Below are 14,114 nucleotides of genomic sequence, written 5' to 3'. Positions count from 1 at the left end.
GCAGGAAGGCAAAGCTCCTCCGCCATAACGGAGGAGCCACCCCTGCCTGGCACTTTTGAGATGCCACCTGTTAGACCCGGGGTTCTCCAGTTGGCTGAGGTAGGTACCTTAGTCCAAAGAGGGACCCTTGCTTCTACTCAGGGAAAGGAGGGACACCCTCCAGTTGCTTGCCACGAACAGCCAGGCTTATCTCCAAGGCAATGTGTAAAGTATGCGCAACCACACTCCCATAACACAGTGATAACACCACAAATCGACACCACACTGATTTAGGAAAATAGAGATATCTTTATCCAGAAGAAATACGATGAGACCAAACGATAAAAAATATCCAGCCTATGCGTATTTGTAATATTTCACTGGGACGGTTATTAGGCCAACAATCCCTTGTAGGTTCTTGAGGCATTAATGAGAAGTTCAGGATGATCTAATGCAGTCCTAATGCAATGCTATGCAGTTTCTAATGCAGTTCGTAATGTAGAAATAACACAGTCCTCAATGCAAGTACTAATGCAGTTCGTAATGCTGGAATAATGCAGTTCGTAATGCAAGAATAATGCGGTTCGTAATGCAAGAATAATGCAGTTCGTAATGCAAGAATAATGCAGTTCATAATGCAAGAATAATGCAGTTCGTAATGCAAGAATAAGCTATAAGCCAATCTGTGCGATCAGCTCGGGCACCACTAGGCCCCAACAACAGAGACAACGGTTGTAAACTTAAACAGGTGGCCCCGGTACTGCTGGGCAGGTACGGGTCGCTCGGGGACTCCGCGCATTTAATGGAGTGCAGCGGGAGAGAGATCGGAACACTCCTGTATTCCTCCTGTATGCCTCCCCAGGCCACTCACGCATGTGGCTTCCGACCGGAGTCCTAGCCTTGCCTGAGGGAGGAGGAGGGGGGTGCGCTGCCTTGCTCTCTCTCCCTGCTCGTCAGACGTCCTGCTGGGCGGTCTCGATGACGTTGCAGCTCCGGTGCTTGTCAATACTGTAGAAGGATGGGTTACGGCGCTGCCTTCTCCTTCATTGACGATCTTGGGCAGATTTCTATTGGCGAACAACGATTATGATCCCTTTCACATTGCAACTTCCTTAGCTTCCAGAAATCCTTTAGCACGTTGTGGCTCGGGCCGGCGATCCTTACTCACAGCCTCAGTTACGACGATGGCTCGGGCCACAAACAGCAATGCAGCAGCGTGGACGATGTTTCAAGATGCAGTCACGGGGCACCTCGTAACCAGTACCACAGACCACACAGCAGTCTGAGGAGTGTAAAAGCACCATGCACCAAACATCACTGAGACACGGTTGGAAACTTTGATGTTCCTGAGTTTCCACATAGGAGACCAGCTCTCCCCGGGCCCTTGGAGACAAGTTACTTCAGAAAACAGCACACAGCAAAGTCCTTTCAAGCAGGGAGACACAGCACACAGCAAAGTTCCTTGTCCTCTCCTTAGTCAAATCATCAAACTGCAGGCCAGCCCCAGAACACGCATCAAGGGCAGTCCTTCTCTTCAGTCTCTTGAGCTGTTTTTCTTTGGCAGAGGTTCCTCTTGATCACAAAGTAGTTTCAATTCTTTTTCAGGCTTGAGTTCAGTTTTCAGTTCAGGGGTTTCAGCTCTCACACTCACACCCCTAAATGCCTTTGTAATCTTTGTGTTCAGGGGGCTCTGAGCCCAGTCCAAACCCGACCTGGGTGTCTTCCTGCCAGTGCACACCATCTTCCTTAGAAAGTGAGGGTGTGGGCCCCAGACGCTCCGCAGGAGGTGGAGCCATCATTTTGTGGCAGCAACACAGCCCTCTTCACATCCAGGGGGCTACTCCTCCCCTCACATCAAATGCGGGACAGCCTGTTGCTGTCTCACCTACTCTTCCCTGGGGTCAGGACACTTCCCAGAACCTGTCACCTCCAAACCCAGACAGTCAATACACAACCAGGCAGAGGCACGCAGGATGTTTAAGAAAAGAAACAAGCCACTTCAAAAAGCGTAGTTTCTAATCACAAAATTCAAAAACCATATTCACAAAAAGATGTGGTATTAAATTTTGAGTTCAGGCACACTAAACTCCATCCCTCCATTTTAGGCCTAAGGGAAGATATGCTGGAATGGGACACAGCATTCCCCATTCTGTCCTATGGGCAAGATGGCCTTGCAACAGTGAAAAACGAATTTGGCAGTATTTCACCGTCAGGATATGGTACACATCTCAGTACATGTCCTACCTTTCAGATACACTGCACCCTGTCTAGGGGGGGGGGGACTAAGGGCCTACTACAGGGATGTCTGATGTGCATAAAAACGGAAGGGTAAGGCCTGGCAAGTGGGTGCACTTGTCAGGACAACAAGGCAGTTAACAAACTGCACGCAGGCACTGCAGTGGCAGGCCTGAGGTCTCTTTTTAGGGCTACTTGTGTTGGGGGGCACAATTAGTGCTGCAGGCCCACTAGTGACATTTGCATTACCAGCCCTGGTAATGCCCTGGCACACATAGCGCACTTTACTAGGGACTTTATTAGTAAGACAAACATACCAATTATGGACAACCCATTACCATAACACTTTAGACAGGGAACACTTGCACTTTGACACTAATCAGCGGTGGCAAAGTGCCCAAAGCATCTAGGTCGGCAACATCAGGTCAGAAAATGTTCTAGGAGTAACTTTAGCCAAGAAGGGCCAAGTCCAACACCACCTGTCATTGTTCTACATGTGGGGCCCCAAAGAGTCCCTTGGACTGTCCTTGTCCATCCCAAATTCCCCAGCTAACATGAAGCAAAATGTACCGGGTACCTAGGTGACATGAATTGTGCCTGGACAAATGTTCTTTAAGAGAAAAATGGTCCACAGTAATGGTTATTTAGTCATTAGAATGATTTTTTTTTTTTTAATATATTTTTATTGCAGGAATCAGTAAATTTTTAAAAAGCGGACCAGCATTATAAGTTCAATCAAAATTAGTAGGATACATCCCATCGTCCCTCAGCAGGATGGTCCATTACACAGCCATTTAGCCCACAACCCAAGGGTCGGGCGGCGATTACCAGTGGGGACTCAACAGGAAGTCGAAGCCGGTCCGGACGATCCACTATCCATCATCTGCTTTTCTAAACCATCCTACAAAAAAGGGAAAAAGAAACCCCCCCCCCAAAACACTATGAACCAAACAGAACCCCCCCCAACCCCGCCATCAGTGCACGGTAACAGCCGTAAGAGGATCTATGAGAGGACCCCCGGGGAAAGCAACAGACATGTAAAGTGCAATCGTCTATCGGGACTCGGGGCGAGCTGCATCCTCACTTTCGGAATCGCTAGGAGCGCAATAATCCCTGAGGGCCTGCACTAATGTCTCCCATTCTAGCGCTGCCTCCTGCGCCTTCTCGTTGTGTTGTCTCCTAGCTAACTGGTATCGCAGCGTACTTTCCCCCGCCGCCCATTTCAAAAGTTCGCTGTGCCATCGGACCCCCGTTGGACCAACCCGTGCCTTCCAGTTCCTGGTCACCTCCCGTTTAGCAAGGAGAAGCCCCAGATCGATGAATTTACTAGTGATTTTATTTTTGGGGGTATGCGGAAACCAGTGCAGGAGCCCCACTGCCGCATCAACCGATAAGGACCTCCCCGTTACCTCCTTCAGGGTATCCCCCACTTCAAGCCAATAGGAGGACAGCCCCGGGCAAGACCACAACATGTGGAGGAGGTCTGCATCAGGCGCATGGCACCTGGGGCAGTCCGCCGAGTCCGTGGCAAAATATTGTTGGATCTTCGCCGGGGTCAAGTATGCCCTGTGGAGTACATAGTAGTGGACCAATTGAAAGCGGGCGTGGCGCGTGCCCTTCCAGGCCCGCCTCATGAGTTGGGACCAGGTCGTCTCCGGGATCTCCCTCCCTATATCCTCTTCCCAACGGGTTCTTAAGGTAGTGAGGGGGCTCAACCCCTCATTGATCAGTCTGCCGTATAGGCAAGTAACCGCCTTAACCGTTCCCGCGGACATCATGACATACTGGCACACCGGAGATGTAGGAGGTTCCTCCAATCCGTGTTTCCAGTGCGCCTGAATCGCTCGGACCAGGGCCGTGTGCAAAAGAAAATCGCCGCGAGGAACCTCGAAGCGGTCAATGAGCTCCTGAAAGGGCAATAGCGCCCCGTCCTCGTAAAGGTCACCCACCAACTGTAGACCCGCGTCCTCCCAGTCCGCTAGTCGTGACCAATCACCGTCATGAGGCAGGGCCGTCAGCATACCCAGAGGCATTTCGGGTGCATATGGTATCCGCAACTGGCCCCGGGCGTGGGCTCGGTTCCCGCATAATCGAATGGCCCTCTCTTCGAGCGTCAGGTCCTGCAAGGCCAAGCGTTGTCGCAGCGCTATGAAGGAGAGAACATGCCTAGCCATCCCTGTGCCCCTCCTGTCCTCTGGGCCTCGGAATTCTCTGGCGACCTCCTGGGTGAAAGTCTGCAGCTGCGCTGCCATGTAATACTTCTCAAAGTCCGGTACCGCAAGCCCACCCTCAGCTTTCGGTCTCGTCAGGGTCTTGAGGGCCACTCTTCGGCGGCCCGAACCCCAGAGGAATCCCACCACCATTGATCGTAACAGGCGAAATGTGGCTGGCGGGATCCAAATCGGCAGCGCCCGGAAATAGTACAGCAGCCGGGGGAGCGCCACCATTTTAAGCAGAGCGATCCGCCCCGCTACCGAGAGCGGTAGAGTAGCCCAGAAGTCCATGCTGCCACGCAGCGCGCAAGTGCTGCGAGCTATGTTCCCATCCAGGAGGTCAGACGGTTCGTGGTAGACGTACACCCCCAGGTACTTAAAGCAGTCAGGTTCCCACCTAATCTCCCTGCTGATATCAGGGCTGGGTGTACCCTTGCGAACCGGGAAGAGACAGGTCTTAGCCCAATTTACCCGAAGGCCCGAGACCTCCCCAAATGCCGTGAGCGCCGATGCAGCCCCATTCAAGGCAGCAACAGGGTCCTCAAGAAAGAGCAACAGGTCATCGGCGTACAACGAGATATAATGTGGGCCTGAAGGTGTCCACAAACCGTTATAGTGGGCCCCCGACCGGAATAGCAGCGCCAGTGGCTCCACCGCTAGCGCGAAGAGAAGCGGGGATAATGAACAACCCTGCCTCGTGCCTCTCTCCACCGGGTATTGCGAGGAGATCAGCGGGCCTGCCCGTACCCTGGCCGACGCCGAGGCATACAATACCGTGGTCCACCTAACGAAGCCCTCACCGAGACCGAACCGCAGCAATACAGTGCGCAGGTAGTCCCATTCCAGGCTGTCAAAAGCCTTCTCCAAATCTACCGAAAGGACTACCGGGCATGGGGCGTCCACGAGCGGTTCTCCCAGCAAGCGGAACAGCCTACGGATGTTCATGGTCGTGTTTCGCTTGGGAATTAATACGGCCTGGTCCTCGTGTACCAGAGAGCTCATGTGACCTAGCAACCTCAATGCCAAGATGCTGCTCAGTATCTTATAATCGACCGTCAACATTGATAAAGGACGGTAGGACGCCGGATCGGACAAGTCCCTTCCCGGTTTGAGGAGGGGAACCACTAAGGCCTCGCACATCGAGCCGGGGAGCCAACCCAGCCGCTTCGCCTCTCTGTAAACTATCAACAGCCTCGGTGCCAGGAGATCAGCGTAGGCGGCATAAAATTCAATCGGAAGGCCGTCTAGTCCCGGGGTCTTATTCCTCGCCATCTTTTTAATGGCGCTGCGAATTTCCCCCAGTTCAATGTCGGAGCCCAGGGCTTTCACTACGTCAGGCTCCACTATTGGGAGCTCTAGGGGTCGCAGGTAGTCATCGATCAGGTCGGGGTCCCTGGCAGAGCGACTGCGGTAAAAGCGTTCATAGTAGCGCAGGTAACAACTCAAGATCTCAGGCTGAGTGTGCACTTCGGCCCCTTCCGCCGTGCGCATGGACGTCGTTAGAGAGGTCTGGCGCGTGGGATTAGCTAGCCACGCCAGCATGGCGCCCGATCTGTCCCTCTCCGCGAGCGACCTAACAGTATAGGCCTTATAGTCGAAGCAGCGCAACCGCTCGACCTCCGCCGCTACCGCCTCCTTCGCCGCTGCCGTGCGCTCCTGAAGTTCAGGACGCCCGGGGCGGCGGAGTTCCAACTCACGGAGTTTCCGATCGGCCACAGCCAAATCATCAAGGATGATTCACCTCATGCCCACCTTTTTAGAAATGCAGAAGCCCCTGACCACCACCTTAAAGGCGTCCCATTCCAGCGCCCTCGATCCCGCAGTGCCCCCATTGGACGCGAAGTATTCCGAGATCTTATCTTCTAGGTCCGCTTTGAAGACTATGTCCTCCAAGATTTCGGGACGCATTTTCCAGGTGGGTACAGCAGGAACCCCAGGAAACCAGCGAAGGTCCAGCAGGAGAGGGTTATGATCTGAGATGGTCCTGGTCAGATATTCAGACTGGACCACTGCTGAAACCAATTCTGCCGATCCCAGAAACCCGTCCAGTCGGACGTGCAACTCGTGCAGGACTGAGAAGTAGGAATAGTCCCTAGTGTCGGGGTGCTGTGCCCTCCAGATGTCCGTAGTACCCCAGTGCGTCTGCCAGTCCCTCCTACCTTTAGCCACACGGCGAACCGGAGAGTCAGGGAGGGGGGGTGCGAGCGGTCAGCCTCCACATCCACTATTGAATTGAAATCCCCTCCGAGCAGGAGGGGCCCGGAGAAGAAGTGGGCCAACGAGCCCGATAACCGGGAAAGGAAGGCAAGCTGGTCCACATTAGGCGCATAAACACAGCAAACGTTTAGGTCCCTCCCCCCCAGTGTGCCTGAGATGGCCACGTAGCGACCCTCCGGATCCACCACTGATTTCGTAACCTGAAAAGGAACCCCAGCTCTGATCCAAATCAGCGCCCCCCTGGCATACGCTGAGTACGAAGTACAAAAGACCTGCCCTCTCCACCTACGCTGTAGCGCCACCCCTTCCGCCTTGTTAAGATGGGTCTCCTGCAGCAGCGCCATTTGTACCCCTCTACGCACTAAATAAGCGTGGACTTTGTGACGTCTAGACATAGTGTGAAGCCCCCGTACATTCCAAGTGATGCATTTCACATTAGCAACATCAGCCATTGTCCCATATCGTTCGTGCAAAGTCTCTCCACCCGGGTCCCAACAAAGAAAGAGCAACAATCAACCCAGCACTGATGGCGGCCATTTTCCCCAACCAAAAAACAACAACCCCCGTTCGACCCAAACCCTTGCCCACCCTCCCCAGAACAGGACCCAAATAGTACCATCTAGTTCCCATCCAAACCATACCCCCAACAAACCCACAGTCCCCAACTAATCCTGCAGTCGCCACCGCAGGAAGGCCTTAAGGGCTAGGTGCGGGCTGGGCGCCGGCAATGGGCCCTCGATTCTCGGGCTACCAAGACTAAAGTGAGCCCAAAACAATAAAAAAAAAACCCATGTCACAAGCAAGGCACCCCACCTCCACTTCACCGGAGTTCATGAGCAATCGCCTACCCCCGCCACCCCCGCCGCGAGCCCCCACCCAAATGGACGCAGCTCACCCCGTCATCCCTGTCCATCCAAAAGGTCCTCAACCGAGTTCGGAGTGATCACCGGCGTGTGGACACTGTCGGTCACCGACTCCTCCGAGTCCGTTGGTGCCCCCTCGTCTCCAGACAGCGTAGACAACATCTCCAACACACCCTTCCGCTCCGCCGACGTCTCCACAGTCGAAGGTCTGCCTGACTGGCCACGGCGACTCCGAATTCTTTTGGACCGCCGCCGCTGTCCAGGCTCCACTGCCAGTTGAGATGAGGAGCCAAAGCCATCCTTTCCAGCTCTATAGAGTTCGAGCCAGCTACAGACGTCTTCCGGGGAATCAAAGAACTGAGTCTTGTCATCAACGATTATGCGGAGCCTTGCAGGAAACAGGAGCGAGTATTGGATGCCCTCGCTCCGGAGCTCGCGCTTGACCGCCAGGAAAGAGAACCGCCTGCGCTGGGTCTCATATGTGTAGTCCGGGAAGATATTCACTTGGCTATTCTCCACCTTGTAGGGGCCATTATGTCTGGCAGCAGTAAGGATGAGGTCTCTGTCCCGAAAGTGCAGTAAACGTGCCACCACCGGTCGCGGGGCACGGCCCTGCTGCGGCGGCCTCGCTGGGACTCTGTGCGCTCGCTCCAGGGTGTAGAAGGAGGACAGGCCCTCCGGGGCCACCGTGTCCCGCAGCCAGGCTTCCAAGTAGGCCACCATGTCGCCATCTTCAATCTTCTCCGGCAGGCCCACCACTCGAATGTTATTCCGCCTATTACGTCCCTCCGCATCCTCCGCTCGCCGCTCCAGGGCATCAATCCGGGATAGGGCATCCTTCATCGTCGCGGCCAGGGTTCTCTGTGCTGGCTCCAAGGTCTTTACCGAGCCCTCTTATCCCCACGATCATCTTTGTCCGGCGCCTCCGAGTCTGAGGCGGCTGGGGTGGTCCCCTTGGCTCCCCTCGGTTTTCCCATGGCGCAGGAGTCCCACGGTGGAGAGTCAGTCAGAGGCGCCACCGAGTGCGGGTGTCGACTATGTCCCTCTCGGCTGGTGGTCTTCGGGCCGAGGGCAGACGATCTCCGTCTTCAGGGCCTGTTGGTCCTCCACAATCTCGGGCTGCGCCACCACCGCACTCCGCGGGTCCTCAAACTTCGATTTTCCGTCGGATCAACCCGTGTTCGAGTTTCACCGGGTGCCTCGGCAGGCCCCAGTCGGTCCGATCATCGGTTTACGGGGGCTAGGGTGCCCCGCGGACTCCGATCTGCAGGATAATCACGGGCTCAGTCCCGGAGCCGAGCTCTCAGGCGACCATCGCCATCGGCGTCCAAGCCACGCCCCCCTAGTCATTAGAATGATGAACACTCCCATGCAAATGTGGTAACCTGCCTCAGTACTACAACTGCACGTGAGACGTGCCAACACATTCATCATTACAGAAGACATCACAAAACCTATGAATTTATTAGCCTATCATTATGGCAATATTGTAGAATTGCATCATTCGGGTTGTCAGTGAAGCCTTTTAATGAACATGCATGTGATTAAAAAAAACGAGAAATCAGGTTGCATTCAAGAAAGTTTGCCATGAAGCCACCTAACAGGTGACAGACGTAACAGTTGACTGACCTGCTGAGGATAACCGAGTAAGCATCCGAGGATCCGCCGGATATGGAGGTGGAAAGCCAGTAATGGTGAGAAATCATATTGGAAGTGTCTTTAAGGCTACAAGTCTCACTGAATAAGATATTACTTTCTTGTGCATCCAAAACATGTGACAACAACAGGGTTTTGGAAGGTCGTTAGAAGGTAGCAAGTGTGCCATGGACCCTAATGCAAACAAATCAGATGTGTCTCCCTGAACCTTGGTTAGGTGGTAAAAAACTGCCACAGTTGTTGTGCAGTGAGCCCCTAAATTCTCATGGGCCCTGCTGTCACTGCACCTGCTGCACTACTGATAGCTTTATCCTTGACCATTTTCCAAATTAAAATCCTGGGCATTGCTATTTTTCTAGCAACACAGTCATAATATTCAGTGAAGCTTTTCTATTTTTCTGTTTCAGATTTCCAGTCTTTTGTGTGCTTGCACTGTGATGTTAATGATTGCCTGTTGCTGAGGCTAGCTGTACTTATCCTTTGATCTACTGCCCGGGTGTCTCAAAGTGCCATGAAGATATCACTGGGAGGCGTGTCGAGAGTTACTTAGAACTAATGTTAAGAAGCTTTCACAAACCAATATCTGCACAAATGGAAATGCACTAAAATATTATACTATACAGCTCTTTCAAAGAGAAACCTACAATGTACACTCTAAGTGAGTAAAAGACAGTAGGCATCAAGGAGGTGTAATGATGTCGGTGGGGTGGCGGTGCCGAGCTCAAAGGCTGTCTAACAATGGTCTTTCGACAGGCAGGGTCTGTCTGGGTTCACTAATCTGCCCCACCTTATCATTAAACTAAGAAGACACTCTCGTTTCCTATCTGTTTGTGATAATAGCAAACACAAGTGCATTCCTTCCCAGGTCTTCAGTTTGAGGACAAGGAGGCAGCCTGAATCTCCTCAAGCTCTCAGGAGACCATCAACTTGACTAGGAAACGCACCCATTATACCGGTACACATCTATTCTCCTCGAAACCGATATGAATTTGGAGAGAGAACTTTTCACTTGTTTTCTTACACTTGTGACAAGGATGACTACCATCATTTAATTAATTGATATGGCTGTTTGCTTTCCACTCAATGGAAACACCGTTGAGCATTTACTTTAAATGTCTGACCCAGAACCACCACAGCTCCCTTCAGCAGGCAGCCATGTTGATCCTCACACACAGGAAGACATCAGGCTGCAGTGTAGACACATTAATTAGCACTCTATATTGGAACACAGTCACTGGTAAAAGGTTCAGAAACAGCTAGATAAACAAAACACTTCCCAAGTGTCGCCTGGGATGCTTGCCTTATATAAATTAAATTGTGATCAGGACTAGACTAGTCATTCTGCCGCTTTGGAATATTTAAGGCAGCAGGCTCGGGCTTTTTTCAGAGCAGTAGGGCCGCCACGACCCAACCATGCTCCCATAGCCCCATCTTTGTTTTTGCTGCCTGCAGAATGGGTCTAGTTTGAACATTTTTGCTGTGGCTCATTTTGGTTTTCCCTCCAGCCCTGCCTGTGAGGCTCCAACTCCCTAGTTTTACATCACTCAGTTTCTCAAAGTTAATCTACTCGTATGTGTATATTTTCTTGTGCTTTCAGTTTTTAAATGGCATGAAAACACAATAGATCGGAAGTTAATGATAAACTAAAGAAGAATGTCTTTTATCTTCTACCCAAGAAATTCATCTTTCAACTTAAGCAAGAAAAAGTGCTGCAACTCAAGTATTTCATTAATTCAGTCTCAAACTATTAAAAAAAATCTGAATGCTCGTTGTGGTTCTTGCCCAGGCTTCAGACTTCAAAAGACACTTCATTTTATTGTATGTTATTTTTTTGTCTTTGCACTCTTTACTTGCAGCTACATTAGATCATGGGGGTTGGGCCAGCAAGTATGGCATGCAGTAAGGGTAGTATGTAATGGGAGGGGGACTAGCCCATATGCTTGGCAGAATGGAGGAAGGAGTCATTTCTTTCCCTGATGTTTCAAAGTCTATCATAATTGAAGGGTCAGAGGATGGGATTCGAGAATAAAATGACCCTCTGCCAATACGTTTGTATCATTCAGTGCGGGATCATAATCTGTTGTGGGTTGTCGATCCTAGGAATTTGATGAGTTGACGTGAGATCAACTCACTTTAAAGCTAGTCAGGTGCTCCGCAAAGCACTTTAAGTACAAGATACATGATTTGAACATTTAACTCTTCATGATCAGCCTCTGGAGTGACAACATTCAGGAGACTGTGGTCTTACCGCTTCAGGCCCAGCATGAGGTTGGCTGCTTTGTTCTTCTCAAGGTGGAACTTGCCCACAGATTTTAGTAGGGAGAACCATGATGAAGACATTGCAAAAGTAAATATGTCAGAGGACAAGTCGGCTGAACAGGAATCGGTTTATTACACATAACGCACTATAACATCCACAAAACATTCTGTGCTTTAGGCAATGACGTAGCTAGACCTACTGCCACCCATGGCAGACCTCAAGTTTGCCGCCCAGAGCAGGTAAGAGCGGGGCTGGGTGGTGGCAACAGACGGCCGATTTGTTCTCAGGGGCAGGGGGATGGTGGTACTTGACAGACACGACTAGCTCACATCTGCCCCCGGCTACACCATTGACTTGAGGTGCCAACATTGAGCTGTCCAAGAAGAAAGCATATTAATTTCCTGTAGTTAACATGAACTCTGGTTCATATAGAATAATGATCAGGATGAACTTGTTTACCACTGGTGAGCGGGGTAAATTTGGAACCATCTCAGTTCCGTGAAACTCACTAAAGGAACTTGCACAAGCAGTTGGAGAGGTATCTTTCTAAGAATTTGCCTTGGGTAAGACCTGCTGAGCGGGTCTCTATAGCAATATAAGGTTGTATTTCTTCTCAGAATGGGTTGGTAAATGTGTTGGCTCCCAAAGCGGCAAGAGCTCCGGGCATGAAAGTCGATGATACATACACAAGTGTAATCACTGTGTGAGTAAAGATAAAGGTGGAGACTAAGGGAGGATGAGATGCTCCGTCACAAAATTGGCCTGTCTGCTGTATTACAAGTGCCAAGGTACAATGCGCTTGTAATACGACCGACCGGATAACCGCCACATTTGTGACAGGGTAGCCCATCCAATAAACTCCAAAGAAGGCACAAAGTGTCATCTATGGTACTATATCAAGGTTCAGAAATAGCAAGTCTCACTGGTGCCTGGCTGTCGATATGTGCTGTCCATTTCCTATCTGTGCATGAAAAAAACTAGTATAAATAACAGCAAAGACCACTTGCACTGTCTGGGCATTCTCCAAGAGCAGTAATCAACACATAATTCCAAGGTTCTCGAGAGCCACATTTTCTTTTAAAGATACTGCATTCCTGTGAAATGAGACATAGAGTATGCACGAGCCGCTTGATTACCGAAGCTCAACGGGGCATAAATCAAGCCATTATGCTGATGTTATAAAGGGTGACATCATCCCAAGGCAGGGCTTTGGGACCATCGCCCATGGCAAAATGTCACACGGTCATGTTCGGAGGGGACATTTGATCTCTGATCCGCTTGGAACGGTCCAGCACGAGGTCACACCCTCTTTTATAATACTACAGTCTGCGATACGACTGCGGGAGATCAGTGCTGTCCCTCGGTGGAATCCCCCTTAGGGTGTTTCAACTTTCCGTGCTAAGCTAGGAAGGCATTCCTAGAGGGGCAGATGTCAACTGGATCAGAACGAAAACATTGACATCTTCCCATTATTCCTACAATTTTTCTTCTGTACGATCCATAGTAAATTCCTAAAAATCTATCTCCTCTTCGACTCTCTACTAGAGAACAACTTATAAGAGAAGAACCAGAAACTGAGCGCTTTATTCTGTCATCAGTGTGCCTATCGAAAACGACCCAAAAGAGTTAAAGAAGACGATGGAGTGGTACCAAGCAGTTCCTCAGAGCTCTCATTGATGGTTCTTTGCTATGTGGGTTCTTCTAGAAGCTATGTAAAAAAACACTTTAGCACCTCTTTGGCAGTTGGCAGTCAGGCATCCCTCTACTGCTAAAATTAATTATAATGAATGCTCCCCATTTTCTGTTTTTGATGAGTTCTACGCATATTTACAGAAACAAAATAATCTGTTTCCCCGTCTGTAATTATTTTTCGAAGCAGAAAAACGGACACTGAGATCTTATTACCAAAAAGGAGTACATTTTCGCCTGTAGAAGTAAGCCTACGTATTGATGCAGATTTACTACTTTTCGCTACTTCCAAGTATTTCCAGTAGCAAACCAGGAATGCTCTGCCAGGCGCAGGCTATCAGGTGTGCTACTAGTAATATCATGTGGCATCACCCAGGTGCTCCTGCTCCCAATATGCAGACTTCTAGAGAGAGTAGAACTCCACGTAGGTGGAAAGCAGCCTCCTTTGGACATATACAGGTGTATTTTCCTTAAAAATGGATTTTCGAATGTACACATCCCATATTAGGCTTGGTAAATGTTTACCCGCTCCTAATATGGGAGTGTGGCTGGATACCAATTCCGTTTTTAGAAGGGGTGTCTCTTTCACATACAGAATAACTGTCTAATGTATCAATAGTTTGCAACCTGAATTCCGGTGGAAAATCACTGAAAAGTAACGGACTCCCAAGTTGGAGTAGTAACGCATTTGCAAAGAGGAAGGTCTACCATTTGGCCCCCTTGCGCTTTGAGAATATTTATAAAAGTTTCTGGGGTAGCCATCAGTAGTCCAGAGGACCACTGGAGACTCCCAGTGAAAGTTCTTTAAAAAAGAACACTTATATTTTAAACATAGTCCTGATTGAGAAACAGTTGGAGCACTGCTATGTGAACCATGCGCATTCTGACTACGCAAGCTCTACCATGAATGCCTTAACCACGCATTCCCTTAACCACACATATGCGTGGTTAAGGCTGTGCGCGGTCTAGCTGCAGGAAGACTGAAGCGCCGCGGTGAGGTAA

The 14,114-nt window shown here is 50.4% G+C and overlaps 2 protein-coding genes across 4 annotated transcripts in view; one reads left to right on the top strand and one right to left on the bottom strand.

Moving 5' to 3' along the window:
- ADGRG6 (adhesion G protein-coupled receptor G6) overlaps positions 1 to 14,114 on the bottom strand; it is a 653,874-nt gene that overhangs the window by 476,359 nt on the left and 163,401 nt on the right. The gene's annotated exons all lie outside the window — the stretch shown is intronic.
- The window catches only part of LOC147708477 (uncharacterized), a 38,298-nt gene continuing 35,814 nt past the window's right edge, over positions 11,631 to 14,114 (top strand). The window contains exon 1 of the mRNA XM_086925124.1: positions 11,631 to 11,662. Within this exon, the coding sequence (XP_086781250.1) occupies positions 11,631 to 11,662 (32 nt within the window). The remainder of the gene's footprint in view (positions 11,663 to 14,114) is intronic.

Source organism: Lissotriton vulgaris, chromosome 6 (assembly GCF_964263255.1).
Source record: "Lissotriton vulgaris chromosome 6, aLisVul1.2, whole genome shotgun sequence".
NCBI classification, from domain to species: Eukaryota; Metazoa; Chordata; class Amphibia; order Caudata; family Salamandridae; genus Lissotriton; species Lissotriton vulgaris.
The sequence above is the reverse complement of the archived record's forward strand: the minus strand, read 5'-3'. Positions and strand labels throughout refer to the sequence as shown.